Source organism: Cnephaeus nilssonii, assembly GCF_951640355.1.
Source record: "Cnephaeus nilssonii genome assembly, chromosome: 17".
Classification (NCBI taxonomy): Eukaryota; Metazoa; Chordata; class Mammalia; order Chiroptera; family Vespertilionidae; genus Cnephaeus; species Cnephaeus nilssonii.
In genome coordinates, this window is record NC_137088.1 from 13498926 (window position 1) to 13512462 (window position 13537).

General features: G+C 51.2%; 1 protein-coding gene across 2 annotated transcripts in view; it reads left to right on the plus strand.

The window, feature by feature from the left end:
• OSBPL10 (oxysterol binding protein like 10) overlaps nucleotides 1–13537 on the plus strand; it is a 213455-nt gene extending 199918 nt beyond the window's left edge. For both annotated transcript variants that reach the window (XM_079794792.1, XM_079794793.1), the window contains 5 exons: nucleotides 167–644; nucleotides 4817–5003; nucleotides 6497–6679; nucleotides 9753–9906; nucleotides 12236–13537. In XM_079794792.1, the coding sequence (XP_079650918.1) occupies nucleotides 167–644; nucleotides 4817–5003; nucleotides 6497–6679; nucleotides 9753–9906; nucleotides 12236–12280 (1047 nt within the window). In that variant the 3' untranslated portion in view covers nucleotides 12281–13537. The remainder of the gene's footprint in view (nucleotides 1–166; nucleotides 645–4816; nucleotides 5004–6496; nucleotides 6680–9752; nucleotides 9907–12235) is intronic.

A 13537-nucleotide genomic window follows, 5' to 3' on the forward strand; every position in this document is an offset into this window, starting at 1 on the left:
TATTATTTCTCCTAATTCGTCATTTGTGTACAAATCGGAAGACACTGGCCCCTGGCTTGAGCCCCTGTGAATTTGCTTGGTGGGTGGCAGGCTTCATGTTTTCCCTTTCCGCTCTTCCGCGTCATCGCAGGGACTCCTGTCCGACTGTGTCTCCTTCCTAATGCAGGTGGTGCTCCCCACATTTATCCTGGAGAAGCGATCTTTGCTGGAGATGTATGCGGACTTCATGGCGCACCCGGACCTGCTGCTGGCCGTCACTGCGGGAGCCACGCCGGAGGAGAGAGTCATTTGCTTTGTGGAGTATTATCTCACCGCCTTCCACGAGGGCCGCAAGGGGGCCTTGGCCAAGAAGCCTTACAACCCCATCATCGGCGAGACGTTTCACTGCTCCTGGGAGGTTCCCAGGGACAGGGTCAAGCCAAAGAGGACTGCCCCCCACTCTCCTCCCAGCCGCGAACACCTGATTGCCGGTGACCCTGCGGAAAGCTACAAGCTACGGTTTGTGGCCGAGCAGGTGTCCCATCACCCACCCATCTCCTGCTTCTACTGTGAGTGCAAGGAGAAGAGACTGTGTATCAACACTCACGTATGGACCAAAAGCAAGTTCATGGGCATGTCCGTGGGGGTCTCAATGATAGGAGAAGGTAAGCCATGTCCCATGTTGGATGCAGTTTTGACTCTTCCACAGTGATGTTTGCATATCTGATGATTTTGTTTGTGGAGTTCCTTGTTTTTATTTTGTTTTGGAATTGGGGGTGAGTGAGTTGGTGGGTGAGTGTGTGGGTGGGAAAGAGGGAAGGGTTTTGTTATTTTGGGACCAGATCCTGGTAAATTTCCCAGTGGGGCCAAGGTGATGGACTAGACGGGATGTAGCTATTTGCCTAACCAGTTGCCCCCCCACCCTGCATCTTCACATGCTATATGCATGTGTGTAGTGCCCTTACATAGGCTTTATTTTCAGCTTTGCATGAATATTAGAGTTGGCTCCAAACCCGTGAAACACATTTGTATTCATTCTTACTGGTGTTCTGGCTCACAGACAATGAGGATGATAGTGCTACTAGTACCTATTCACAATCTGCTCATAGAAATTCCCGGGCAAATCTCCGGACTCAGAGCTGCGGGTTCTGAAGCAAGCCACAGTGTCATCACACCCCTCCTGGGCAGAGTTTCTCATTTAGCAAATAGCTGTGAAGGAAGTCGATGCATTGTTTGAAGAAACCTATAATAATCCTTGTGAAACTCAAGCCTCTGTGTTAGCAGCTCTTTACCTTCTTTTGAGTCACAAATCCTTTTGAGATTCAAGGATGTAGACGCACTTCCCAGAAAAACACACACACAAAAACCCGTACTCAAAACTGGGCTTTCAGTTCAGGGCATATAGGGCTCCTTGAAAGCCCTTCCCAAACCCATGAGATAAGAACACCTTCCATTCACCTCACACATGTTCACTGAGCACCTCCTGGAAGCCAGACCTGGTCCTCAGAGCTGTGGGTACTTGTATGAACAAAACAGTCCTTAAAAAACATCTCTGTCCCCATGTGGCTTCTGTTCTATTCTACGAGGGAAACAGTTATGTGTGTTGTGTTGGAAGGTAAGTGCTATGGAGAAAAAGGAAGCAGAGAGGGGAGCTGGGGGGTGGGGGGGAGCGGCGGTGGGGAGAGCAAGAGAGCTTTAGGGTGGGATGGCGGCTGGGAAGGCCTCACTAGGAAGGTGACATGTAAGCCAAGACCTAACGGGGGTGATAAAGGACAAGCCAGAAGGAGAAACCAGAATTGAGAAGGTGTGGGAGTCACAGGCGCCCCGGAACGTAGAAGGGGTGGGTGGTGACCAGGTGAGGGGATGGCCGGCTGGAGGACATTAGGGTCCGTTGAGGGCATAGCAGGCCTGTTTCCCTGAAGCCGAGAAGATAAACTGATTGCAGGTGTTTCTGGAGGGGAAGGTGGAGGCCGGGTCTTTCATCTCTGGCCTCTCCTCTGATCCCAGGGACACTTTCCCCAACTCGGCCTCCTCCTCGGACCCCCGGCAGGGAGCCGCCCCGTGCAGCTCCGTGCAGTGCTCTGAGCAGGGAGCTCGGGTTCGAACACCTCAGGCGGCCCTCACTGCGGAAAGCGGGGAGGGTAATGCAGGAAGAAGACTGCGCAGGACCCCGCGGGGGAGGTTGATGTTCGCACTGATTGTAGTAGGAAGTGAGAGTGGCGTGAATCTCGATGTTGACTTCTCTGGGGCTCTGTGTTCCCGAGGGTTGGCAGAGGCCCACCCAGCACCCCGAGGTCTGGACTGGTGAAGTCTCCCCCTTTGTTTCAAAGTAGAACTTGGGATCTGGGAGATTGATGTCATTCGGTTTAATTTTACTGCGCGTCCTCAGATTCCCACATGCTGTGTCCCGTGGAGGAGAGACGTTGGTGTGCTAGAGGGGTAAAGCGTCCAGGCAGACCCACCTTCAGTTTGTACTGAAGCCCGGGGAGTGGGAGATTGCCTGCACCTCCTACAGAGATGCTGCTCCCCCTTCCTGTGACTGATGGATTGCTTTATCGATGCATTGATGGAATGACGTTTAAAATGTCATCTGGAATAACCCATCCAGCCATTAAGTTTCATTAGTATAGGAGAATAAACTTTCTTTTTTGTTAGTCCTCACCTGAGGATATTTTCCCACCAGTGCCTTTTTTTTTTTTTTAGAGAGAGAGAGAGTGGGAGGGAGGGAATAGGAGAGAGACAGAGAGAGAGATGAGAGACATGGATTGGTTGCCTCCTTCCATGTTAATTAAATGTGCCAGCTTGTAACACATGATCTTATTTCCCCGCAACAAAATACTCCGAAGCAAGCGGTTCTGGTTCCTGGGCTCAGCTCCTTTGCGGGGCCGGGTATGGGAGACGGGTGTTTTCTTTCCCTCACTCACCCCCTGCGTGGACCCAGCACATGCCATGAATTTTTTTGTCTGAGTCTGAAGTACCATTTTTCCAACCCACTCACTTTAAAATTTAGATCTCAGATGGATCCCCTTGCAATTTTGTGCGCAAATACATGGACTTAACCTCTTAACTGATTGCCTTAGGCTGCGGCGTATTTAGCTACAACAAAATGCCATTATAAGGAGCTTCATTCTGCCGTGGATTCACTCAGGTTGCAGCTCAGAGCCGGTCCTCCACCCCCATTGTCCTCAGCTCTGGCACTGCGACCCCTAATGAGCCACTGAGCAGTCACCCCATCCGCTTTGTCCACTGTCCACGGGGAAGCAAAGGGCCTCTACTCATCACACCGCCCCCCCCTCCTCCCTGCTGGGAGCAGAGGCCATTCAGCTGCTCCTGCAACCCAGCTGCCCCTAAGACGCCAGGACAAGCGCTGAGTAACGGCACAACCTCTGGAGTCTGGGGGGAAAGGCAGGCAGTGCACCTTGGCCCGGCGCTGAGGAGTGTGGCAGCCGCCGCACCCCAGGTCCCCAGAATTCCCTCTGTGACTCTGTGCTTCCCAGAAAAATGTTCTATCAGAATACTTGGGTTCCTCAGGTTGAGATGGGGAATGAAATTATTTAAAATTGGTCAGTTTGAAAGTTTTAATGCCTGGCCTTGTGTTGATTGATAAATGCGTTTGCGGGATTTAAGACTCAGCTCTGCAAGGGCAGATTGATGCTTTGGCATTTTTCAGTTTCTCCCGGCTCTCAGGCTAATGAAAGAGGCGCTTTCATTGGGATACCATCTGTATGCCTGGTGTTAACATAGTCTTTTCCTACGAGGGGCAGGTATTCTTTGTAATGCAACCCTAAAAATAAGAGTTCGTGTTGAGCAGGCATCATTACAGGTTAAATAGTAAGTGAGCGCACACTTACGGATTTCAGCACAGAGCCCAAGGAATGTGGTCTCGCTAATGCCTTCCAAGCAGCTTGCTCTGGGGCTCACTGGTGTCAGGGGACTTGAAGTGCCACTTGGTTTGTAAGAGGTTTTTCTGAAGATGAGCGCCAGGAGGGTGCCTCCCACCGCTCCCCGCACCCCGCACCTGCATCCCCCACGACCAGACTGTGATTTCCTCTTTATTCCCAAATGGAAATCCCACTGTTAAGAATTTGCCCAGCGAGAGAGCTGCTTTAGAGAGGGAGGCGGGATTAGGATGTAAACCCCGCAGGATCCTGGTGGTGTGTCAGGCTGCGTGCGTGGAGCTGAGGTTTAGAATCGCCTTCCCATCCTAACCACAGCCCAGGGAGGCACAGGTACCGCTTCCCCGGGGCGCAGAGAAGTTAGATCTTGCTCTCAGGAGAATGGCAGAACTCTTTAACGTGCTTTTTTGAAGTTAAAACATAAGGTCTGGCCCCTCCTGGCCTGACCAGCCTCCACACCGCACACCCCATCTCCCTTTGTGCTCACAGGCCCTTTCTCAGCCCCTTCGCGCTCCTTCCCACCACCTGCCTGGAATCCTCCCCTCTTCGCCTACCCAGCTCCTCCCCTCACCTGTCCTTTCCTCAGGGAGACCTCGCTTCCAGGTCACTTCCCAGTGGAGGCCTCCACGGCCCCGGGCACCTCTCCCTCCCACCTTCATCACGTCACAGTTTGGGTTTGCTTGGTGACTGACCACGGCCCACCTTTCTGGTCTGTCCTGGAGGACAGACAGGGTCTGCCCTGTTCACGGCTGTGTTCTGGGTGCCGGGCCCACAGTGGGGCACGCGAGAAATAAACGCGTGCGAGTGAGCAGCCAGCCTCGGCGGAGGCGGGAGGCCAGTGCCCTCGGCAGGGGGCTGCTTGGTTTCTCCTGTGTCTTCTGCTCCCCAGCTGCCCCTTCTCCCGCCCGTGTGCCTGACCGTCTCCCCCTCTCTCCCTGGAGGTGTGCTGAGGCTCCTGGAACACGGGGAGGAGTACGTGTTCACCCTGCCCAGTGCCTACGCCCGCTCCATCCTCACCATCCCCTGGGTGGAGCTTGGAGGAAAAGTCAGCATCAACTGTGCCAAGACCGGGTACTCGGCCACCGTGATATTCCACACGAAGCCTTTCTACGGAGGGAAAGTCCACAGGTAGGAGGCGCTGGGGAGGCTCCGTCTCAGTCTGATCACGATGCCCCGAGGTTCATTTCTCCACCAGAAAGTGGGTTCCCGCCATGGGATGCATTGAAAGTCAAGATAAAGTTAACAGATCTTTTTTTCAAAAGGGATGCTTCTTTGTTTCCCCCTCCCATGGCAGGTTTAAAAAACAAAACAAAAAAAACACCCTTCTCGTGTAAACTTACGTGAAATCACTTGGGGATGTATCAGCAAACACACCCCAGAGAAAAGACACTTCCGTTTGTTACAGTAAACTCACCCTCCTGATGCCGCAGCCTGTTTCTCTGATCTGAAGCAATTTGATCTGTGAACCCAGACTCTGCCCGGGAGCACCCCATTCATGCTAAATTGGCTCCGTTAAGTCTCCCGAACCCCATATCCTCTGAGAGATCTTTGCTTTAGGAGCTGGGGAAGCCCAAGCCTAAGAAATGGAAGGCGAGGTCTGCTGTTGGCAGAAGCACAACGTTGTTTTTATTGCTGCAGTTAAGAACATTCCTCCTTCAGAGCAGATCAGTATACCAACAGGCTCCCGTCCCTGCCCTTTTTTGGGGAAAGTGTTCTGTATGACGCCACAGTGTCTGCCGCTGGGGAGGTGGGCGCCCTCAGTGGCCGTTTTGGAGCCAGACGCAGGGGCTCACAGGGTGACCACGTGCACTGCTCCCCAGCTGCACCTCCTATCAAGTTGGCAGCTTGATATCAGCGGTGCTGGGGCCCCACGGAAATTGGCGAATGCGACAGATCTGGTCTTTTCCCTCCGGGACAGCCACTGTTAAGCCTTTACCAGCACATCCCTAACGCCCTCCCCCTGGGCGTCGCCTGGACCTCTCCCGATGCGGCCTGAGAGCCTTTGCTCGCCGCCTGGGAACCTCGGCCATGTTCAGGCTCAGGCAGGGAGCTTCCGAGCCTGGGTTCGAAAGCTCAAATTCAACCTGAGCTGGGCTGTTAGGAAGAGAGGCGTCTGCCTCCTGCGCTTGGCTGCCTGGAGCAGGATTCCCCATTTCTCCCGTGTTCCTCCGACTGTGCAGCAGGTTCCCAGGTAGAGAGGGCGCTGGGATCCGCTTCCACCCAGAGCTGGCCTCCTGGAGCCCCTCAGGCCGGCGGGTGAAGCGAGAGGTCACAACCCTCCACACAGCGCGTTTAGAGCCCGCGGAAGGTGGCCGTGAGCAGGAGGAGGTACCCATGCAAGGCCAAGCACGAGGTTAGGTGTTGCTCAGCTTTCATTAGATTATTAACTGATCTCAAGACTTGATGCATCGCTCACCAGTTTGTCCATCAATGCTTCGTTTTGTGTTCATGGACATTAGATCACATTTTATGAGCTAGACTTTGAACAAAACACTAAAACAAACGATTCCTCTCCATGCCACCCCATTAAGAAAAGAATCTCCCAATGTGAGTCCACCTTTTTCCCAGTCTCTCTGTTTTTAGAATCTCGCAAAGCGTGTTCGATTCCTTCCTTCATTCAGGGTCACGGCAGAGGTGAAGCACAACCCAACCAACACCATTGTTTGTAAAGTCCACGGGGAATGGAACGGCACCTTAGAGTTCACCTACAACAACGGAGAAACCAAAGTTGTGGACACGACCACGTTGCCAGTGTGCCCCAAGAAGATCCGCCCTCTGGAGAAGCAGGGGCCCATGGAGTCCAGGTGGGGTCAGGCTGTTTCTCTCCGCGCTCGACTCAGGGAACAGAGAGGAAGACTTAGAAAGCTCAGCGAACGGGCCGGGCATCCTGCTCTGACTTGTTGAGATATTTGAATTTCCCACTGTGTGTCACTGAGCAGTAGAGCCTTTGGATCTTCAGTAGGGGGTGGAGGGTGAAGACAGTCTGCCGCAGACTTTGAATGCCTGTCCCCAAAGAGTTTGTCAACTCAGCTGGCCTGTGGCCTCATTACAAAGTTAAACACAGGGAGTTGCTAGTCATCAAAGAACCGTGCAGTGAAGCAACGAGGCACTTTTCTTTCTTACCAGATTAGCAACATCATTTTAAAAAATTCAGTGCCGACAAGGGTGTGATCAAATTGACATTCTGTACCCTGTGCTTACAGTAGGAATGTGTGAGGTTTAGCTGCATGGATCATTCATTCAGTTTAGTCTTGTGTTGTATTTCTGGGAATCCATTCTAAGGGAGAGCTCTTAAATTCAGAAAGTTTCAGCATAAAATTAAATATGTATTTATATATCTATATCTATTTAAAATCTTAAACAAACAAAAGAAAAAACACCCACCTGCCTATTCAGCAGGAGGAAAAGGCTAAGTAAATTAGAGGATCTGACCAGTTAGCCTGTCTGCGCTACGGCACGAATATGCCGCGACCCCTTCGAGTGATGTTTATGCAGGTCCACGGGCAGACTCTGCATGGAATAAGCCCATTTGATTTTTCATCCAGGAGGTCAGCAAACTGTGGCCCGGGGCCAAATCTAGCCTTAGCCGATATCTGTAAAATGTTATGGGAACATAGCCATGTTTATTGGTTATGGCTGCTTTCCTGCTACAATGGCAGCTGGGATCAGGACCATATGGCCTGCCAAACCAAGATGTTTACTGCCTGGCCCTTTACAGAAAATATTTGCCTTATCTAAAACCATATGCTGCTCTTTAGAAATACGAGGTAGGATTCAAATGAAATTATAGATGATTCGGTGAAAGGTTTGCCTTTACAAGAAGAGTTTGTAACCAATGGGAAGTGTGAATTCTGTAAAACTGAGGTGGGATACAACAGTGGGCATGAACCATACGTTGTAACTGAGTTTAGTAATAGCGCCAGGGCCACAGTACCTCTGGAACCTCTGCTTCATTGTAGGATTAGCACGCGCTTTCCTGTTCTTGTTTGGGGGCAGTGAGTGTAACCTTCTCTGTGTCCAAATGGAGGGCATGAACTCCCACCCATTGGCTTTTTCAGCTCCTCCCACCGGGCGATAGTCGCAGGACAAGGGACAGGCTGGGGGCAGGAAGAAAGCTATCCCCTTGCCCCCAACGGAGCCTTCCCAGGGTCAGGAAGCCTGCGGCTACTGCCATGGCATGCCTGTTGTTGCTGGTTTGGCAGTTGAGAACAGAACTGATCCCGTGTAGTTGTTCTAGGGATATGGAGTAGGTTAGCTACTCCTCATCAAGTCTCTTTGCTGCCTCTCTTAGCCAGGGGAACTCAGAATTCAGCCTAGAGTGGGGATGGGGTCTGGTATGGGAGTAAGACAGAGGGTTGCCACCTCTTTTTGGCTTATGTGTAGACTTGACTGAAACATGGAGCCGAACTGCAGGGAAACTGAGCCCAGCCCACCTTGTGTTCCCTAGGAAACAGCCCTGGAAGGTGGTAGAGTATCTGGTCCAGGGGTTCCCTTGCTGTTCAGAGCACCTGAGCCTACTACGCAGCAGGTCTGCCAGGCCTTACCTGCATGGCTGGCGGGGGCAGTGGTTAGATCAGTTCTCCCAGCCCTCACAGTGATGCTGGCCCCGGCGAGCCCCCTTGGAGGGGAGGGAACCACTGCTCGTCTGGGAAGAGTGAAGATAGTTGCATTGTCTGCCCACAACCATGCATTTGCTCAGGATGCCCGAGTTTGGTTTGAGCAGATTCCTGCCTTGCCCAGAGCCCTGGTGGATGAAGGCAGAGCCAGTGCCCTGCGATGCCAGCCACAACCCTGCCTCGGCCACTCGCCGGCCCTTTGCCATGAGGCTCTCCTGGACTTGCTGCTTTTCTCACTGACCTGCTCCCACCCTCCCCCCTAAAGGCTGCTCACCTTTCTGCCCTTTCTTTTGAAGTTCAGAGTCTTCCCCAGATGAGCCAACTCCTCCTCACCGGTCCCCACCCTAGTAGTGCTATTGGTTGGGTCCCCGGGTGTGTCTGGGGCCAGTTCTTTCCTACTTCCCCTCTCTAGTCCTTGGGCGTCTCTGCCTTCTAAACTTGGGGCCACTGTCTTATGATGAGGCTTTTCATGGGAGGTCCTGCTCTTGAGAGCACCCCCCACCGGGATGTCCTTATGCCCAGTCCTTCCCCTGGCACCAGATGTGTCAAGGGTGTGGGTGACGAAAAGGACAGTGATATGACCCAGCCCCGCCTCATCCTGATGTGGCTGAGGAAGTGCATGGATGATGGTGCCCTGCTCTCACTCAGTTCCTGTCCTCACCCCCAGGAACAGTGTACAAATCAGGGGTGGTCCTGGGAACTCCGAGAAAAATTGCACAAGACAGGAGCCAATCTAGGCTGCCTTTGACAATGAATGAGTGGGGCAGAGAATTAACTTCCTGTGTAGATGTGGGTGAGATGACAGAGCCTGCAGCAAAATCACGCCCCCCCCCCACCCCTTTCTAACTCCTAATACAGGGTTTCCCTGTGGGAAACCAGCCATTGTCCATATGTATCAGCTCACTAACCTTGAGCAATTCAATTCACCTCACATGAACCTATTTTTCCTTCCCTTTAAAATGGAGATGCTAATACAGCATCTATGTCATTGGGTTACTGTGATGATTTGAGTTTATATGTAAAATACGAGGAAATGATGACCACCATATAAGCGTCTGCTTTATTGTTATAGCAGCATAGCCAGGTAGCCCTGGGTTCAAATCCTTGGTTCTAGCGGTCTTTGCGGCACCTGGAATGAGCTACCTCTACGGATGGCCTGCCCAGATGTCCTCTTCCCCGCTCCGGCCCCTCCTTACGGAGGATGACCTTCCTTGAGCCTGCTGTCCCTGCCTGACCACTTCCTCTTCTCTGTCACCCCCAGGAACCTCTGGCGGGAGGTGACGCGCTACCTGCGGCTGGGGGACATCGATGCCGCCACCGAGCAGAAGCGGCGCCTGGAGGACAAGCAGCGGATGGAGGAGCGGAAGCGGGAGAACCTCCGCACCCCGTGGCAGCCCAAGTACTTTATCCAGGAGGTAACTTCGCCGCCTGTTTGGGTGCTTGTCCTGAGGGGCAGATGGATCTGTTTGGCTAACGCAGCCGTTTGGACAGACAGAAAGATGGGGCAGGAGAGGTCCTGGGAAGATTTGGGGTAGCTTAGCCCCAGCTTGGGGCGAGGGCGTCCTGTGGGCAGAACTGAGCACCCTGTCCCTCTGGCAGCCTCCGTCAGAAAAGCCCACTGGCCTGCCGGGGAGGGCCAGGCATGGGATGGCAGACCTGCATGCTGTCCCAGTCATAAGAAACTCAGACCCCTGCTGCTTTATCGTTAGCTGCAGTGAAGCGCCCTGCTGCCCGCTCCACACCGGGTGGGCTAGGGCCTTCATGACTGACCTGCCCTTTCAGAGCGCCGCCTCCTGTGGGCCAAATGGGACAGACATGCTAGGACAGGCATGCTAGGACAGGCCGGCCTGAGTCCTGTGCCCGGATGCTGCTGCTGCCACCCAGGAAAGTGACATGTGAAGGCAGAAATAAATCCCACTCCTGGGCAATAGCAAGGCACTGTGTGCTCCCACTAAATTGAGGCCCTTATGCTCTCGAAATGGTTTGTGGAGCAACTGGGAAGCAGTCTAACAGAAGTTGGAATAATAGGAGCGAGTGCAGAGGCCAGTTTAAGGCAGGCCCTCAGGAGGCCGGCAGCATCCATGAGAAACAGGCTGGGAGGATGGGGGCAGACGTGAGTCTCTATCTAAAGAGGGTGGATGCCACTTACCTCCAGGCGATCACAGTTCAATTCTTCACAAGTTTTCACATGGTGTGAAGGAACTTAAAAAATGTCAACACTGAGAACCAACTGAAATCTGTCTGGGGGTTCTTTGGCTCAGGTGCTGGTAGGCCTGACCTGTGACAAGGAAGGATTACTGTGTAGGTCTAAGGCCTCGGGTGAGTTAGTAGTAATCGTGAGGTGGACTCTGGGTCAGGAGCAGAAAGCAGCCACTGTCCCCCAGAGGCAGGGGCTGTGGCTGTGGCCGCAAGACTCCAAGGTTGGATTCTGGCTCAGGCAGGCCTGCTGGGGAGACTCTGCCTTTATGAGTCTCTGAGTGGGAATCTTGTCTGGAAGCCGTGCCCAGGTGAGATGAATCTGTATTGTCAGTCAGGGTTCACCAGAGAAACAGAACAGAACCAACAGGAGACATAACTGCATGTAGATTTATTACAAGGAACTGGCTTATGGATTATGGAGGCTGAAAATCCCCAGGATCTGCCATTTGCAAGCTGGAGACACCAGGAAAGCGGATGGTGTAATTTAGTCCAAGTCTGAAGGCCGAGGACCGGGGAGCCGATAGTGTAAATTCCCCGTCTGGGCAGGTGAGATGTCCCAACTCAAGGAGGCAGAAAAGAAGGTGGACTCCTCCTTCTCCCACTTGTTTTCTTTTTAGTTGGATGATGCTCACCCACATTGGGGAAGGCAATCTCCTTTGCTGAATCCACCAATCAAATGCTAATTTCACCCCATAACACAGACACCCAGAAATCGTGTAATCTGGTCACTCATGGCCTGCCAAGTTGACATATACAATTAACCATCACACAATCCTTCAAGGATCCTTCTGTGAGGTGGATCTGGTCTCTGCCTGGCTTCTGTGGAAAGATGCACATTCAAAAAACAAAATGACAAAAGAAAACATACTGTTCGCTGCTGAGTTTAATAAAAGCCCCCGTGTTCCTAAGAGAAGGCTTGAGGATATGTAAAGAATAAAAATCACCCCAAAAACAGAATCGTTACCATTCAGTATATGCCCTTCTAGCCTAGCACCAGGCTGAGTGCACCATCTTGATTCTTGCCCTTTCTCACTGGTGTTGGACTGGTGGTATTTGTAGTGTGTGCTGATTTGTGACTACTCCTGCTGGTGAGAGCTTTTGTTGGGCATTCCCCTCCAGGCTGATAGGTTGTAAATAACTGATTTGGGCAAATTCCTCACATGCAGGTCTCTGCTTTTCTCTCCCTTGTCTGTTCATCCAACACGCACCCCGTCCTGCTGTTTAGAAGAGCTCTTCCCTCTCAATCTTCCTTGATGTAAACCAACAAAGCCTACCCCCCCTTGTGTTATTTTTGTGGGGTTTCCTTCTAAAATGCTAGCATGCAAAGATCATATGGGCTTTAAGAGCTGAGGAGGAGTAGTGAGACCACCAGCCTGGCACAGCTGAGATGCCAGGAACAAGGCAGACACACATACTGGTGGTGGTCCTGACAGATGCTAACAGTGCTTTGCATGGTACTCAGCTTCCAATTTACAGAGTCTGGACTCTTCCTCCCCTTTGCCTGCTGAGAGGTCTCCGTGTAACGCCTCCTACTTTCTCTTACAGGGTGATGGCTGGGTCTACTTCAATCCCCTGTGGAAGGCACACTGACCGGGTGGAGGTGCGGAGCCTTCAGGAAGAGCCCCGTTTTTGTAGGAATTAAAGTGGTACAGTATCAAGGTTCTATTGGTGTTCACTGAGACCGCTTGATATCATTCAAGAAATGGTACCTGAGAAATTCTATACTGTGAAAAATGTACTCCAAACTCTGCTATAGGATTACGTTTATTCAAGAGCCATTTGGGGCATGTGTGTGTACAATTGCGAGCTCTTGGCATACTATATGTTCACACACATGCCATTGTATACATGTCTGCTGATTATTACACATGTAAATACTGCACTTACCAAGAGTTAAGTGGGTAATTATGGGCTCCTTTTTATCAATGAGGATTGGCCTTTTCTATTTTTCACTCTGCCAAAAATGTTTTGCACTTACAAAAGTATTCTCATGTAGTCAACTCCTGTCAAAAAAAAAGGGGGGGGGAGGGGATTGGCATGGCCCAACTGATATCCATCTGGTAGAAAATGGCTCATTCCTCTCATTTCAAAATTATTGTGATTCCCACCTCTCACCCCACAGCATTTCACCTGTCCATACCGCAGCAAGATAAACAGCTATTTTCTGCTGAATGGGAGTGGGCAGGAAGTTATTCCAGGTTTACACCAGAGCCTTTCCGAGTGGAGCACCTCTGGGAAAACCTAGAGCCAGGCCCACCTTGGAATTTGCCTCCCATCTACTTGCTCCAGAAACTGACAATTTCTTCTGCTCAAAGCACTAGTCATACATTTTTTAGAAGCTGCTGCTTTTACCGTAGAAAACAAGTCACATGGAGACTTCACTACTTTTATGATGAAAAAAGGGCTTTAGAAGTTAAATACACGCATGCATATAATAAACATGCACAACCACAGCCTCAATCTTGTATTTAGTTTGGGGAAAAAGAATTTCCTGTGGATTTTTTTTTTAGTGCACCTCTATTATTTGACCCAAACTCTGCAAGAAAACCACTGTGATTAAAATGAAGCCTGCCTAAGTGTTCCATGGTTTCAGTTGAATTTCAGTCCTCAGCCTTTACAAACGAGGTCAAGACACTAGAATATAAAGGAAGGAAAAAAATAACATTTGATTTTTGCTTACTGCTTATTTTTTACTGTGCCACTCTGAAGAATATTTATAAAATCCAGTAGCATGAATGCTTCTCTGTAGTAATACTAATTTGTGCCTTTTGTCTGCTTTCTTAAGACCAAATGTTCACACTTTGTAGATAGTAGACAAATATATTTCGATTAAATACTATACCTATC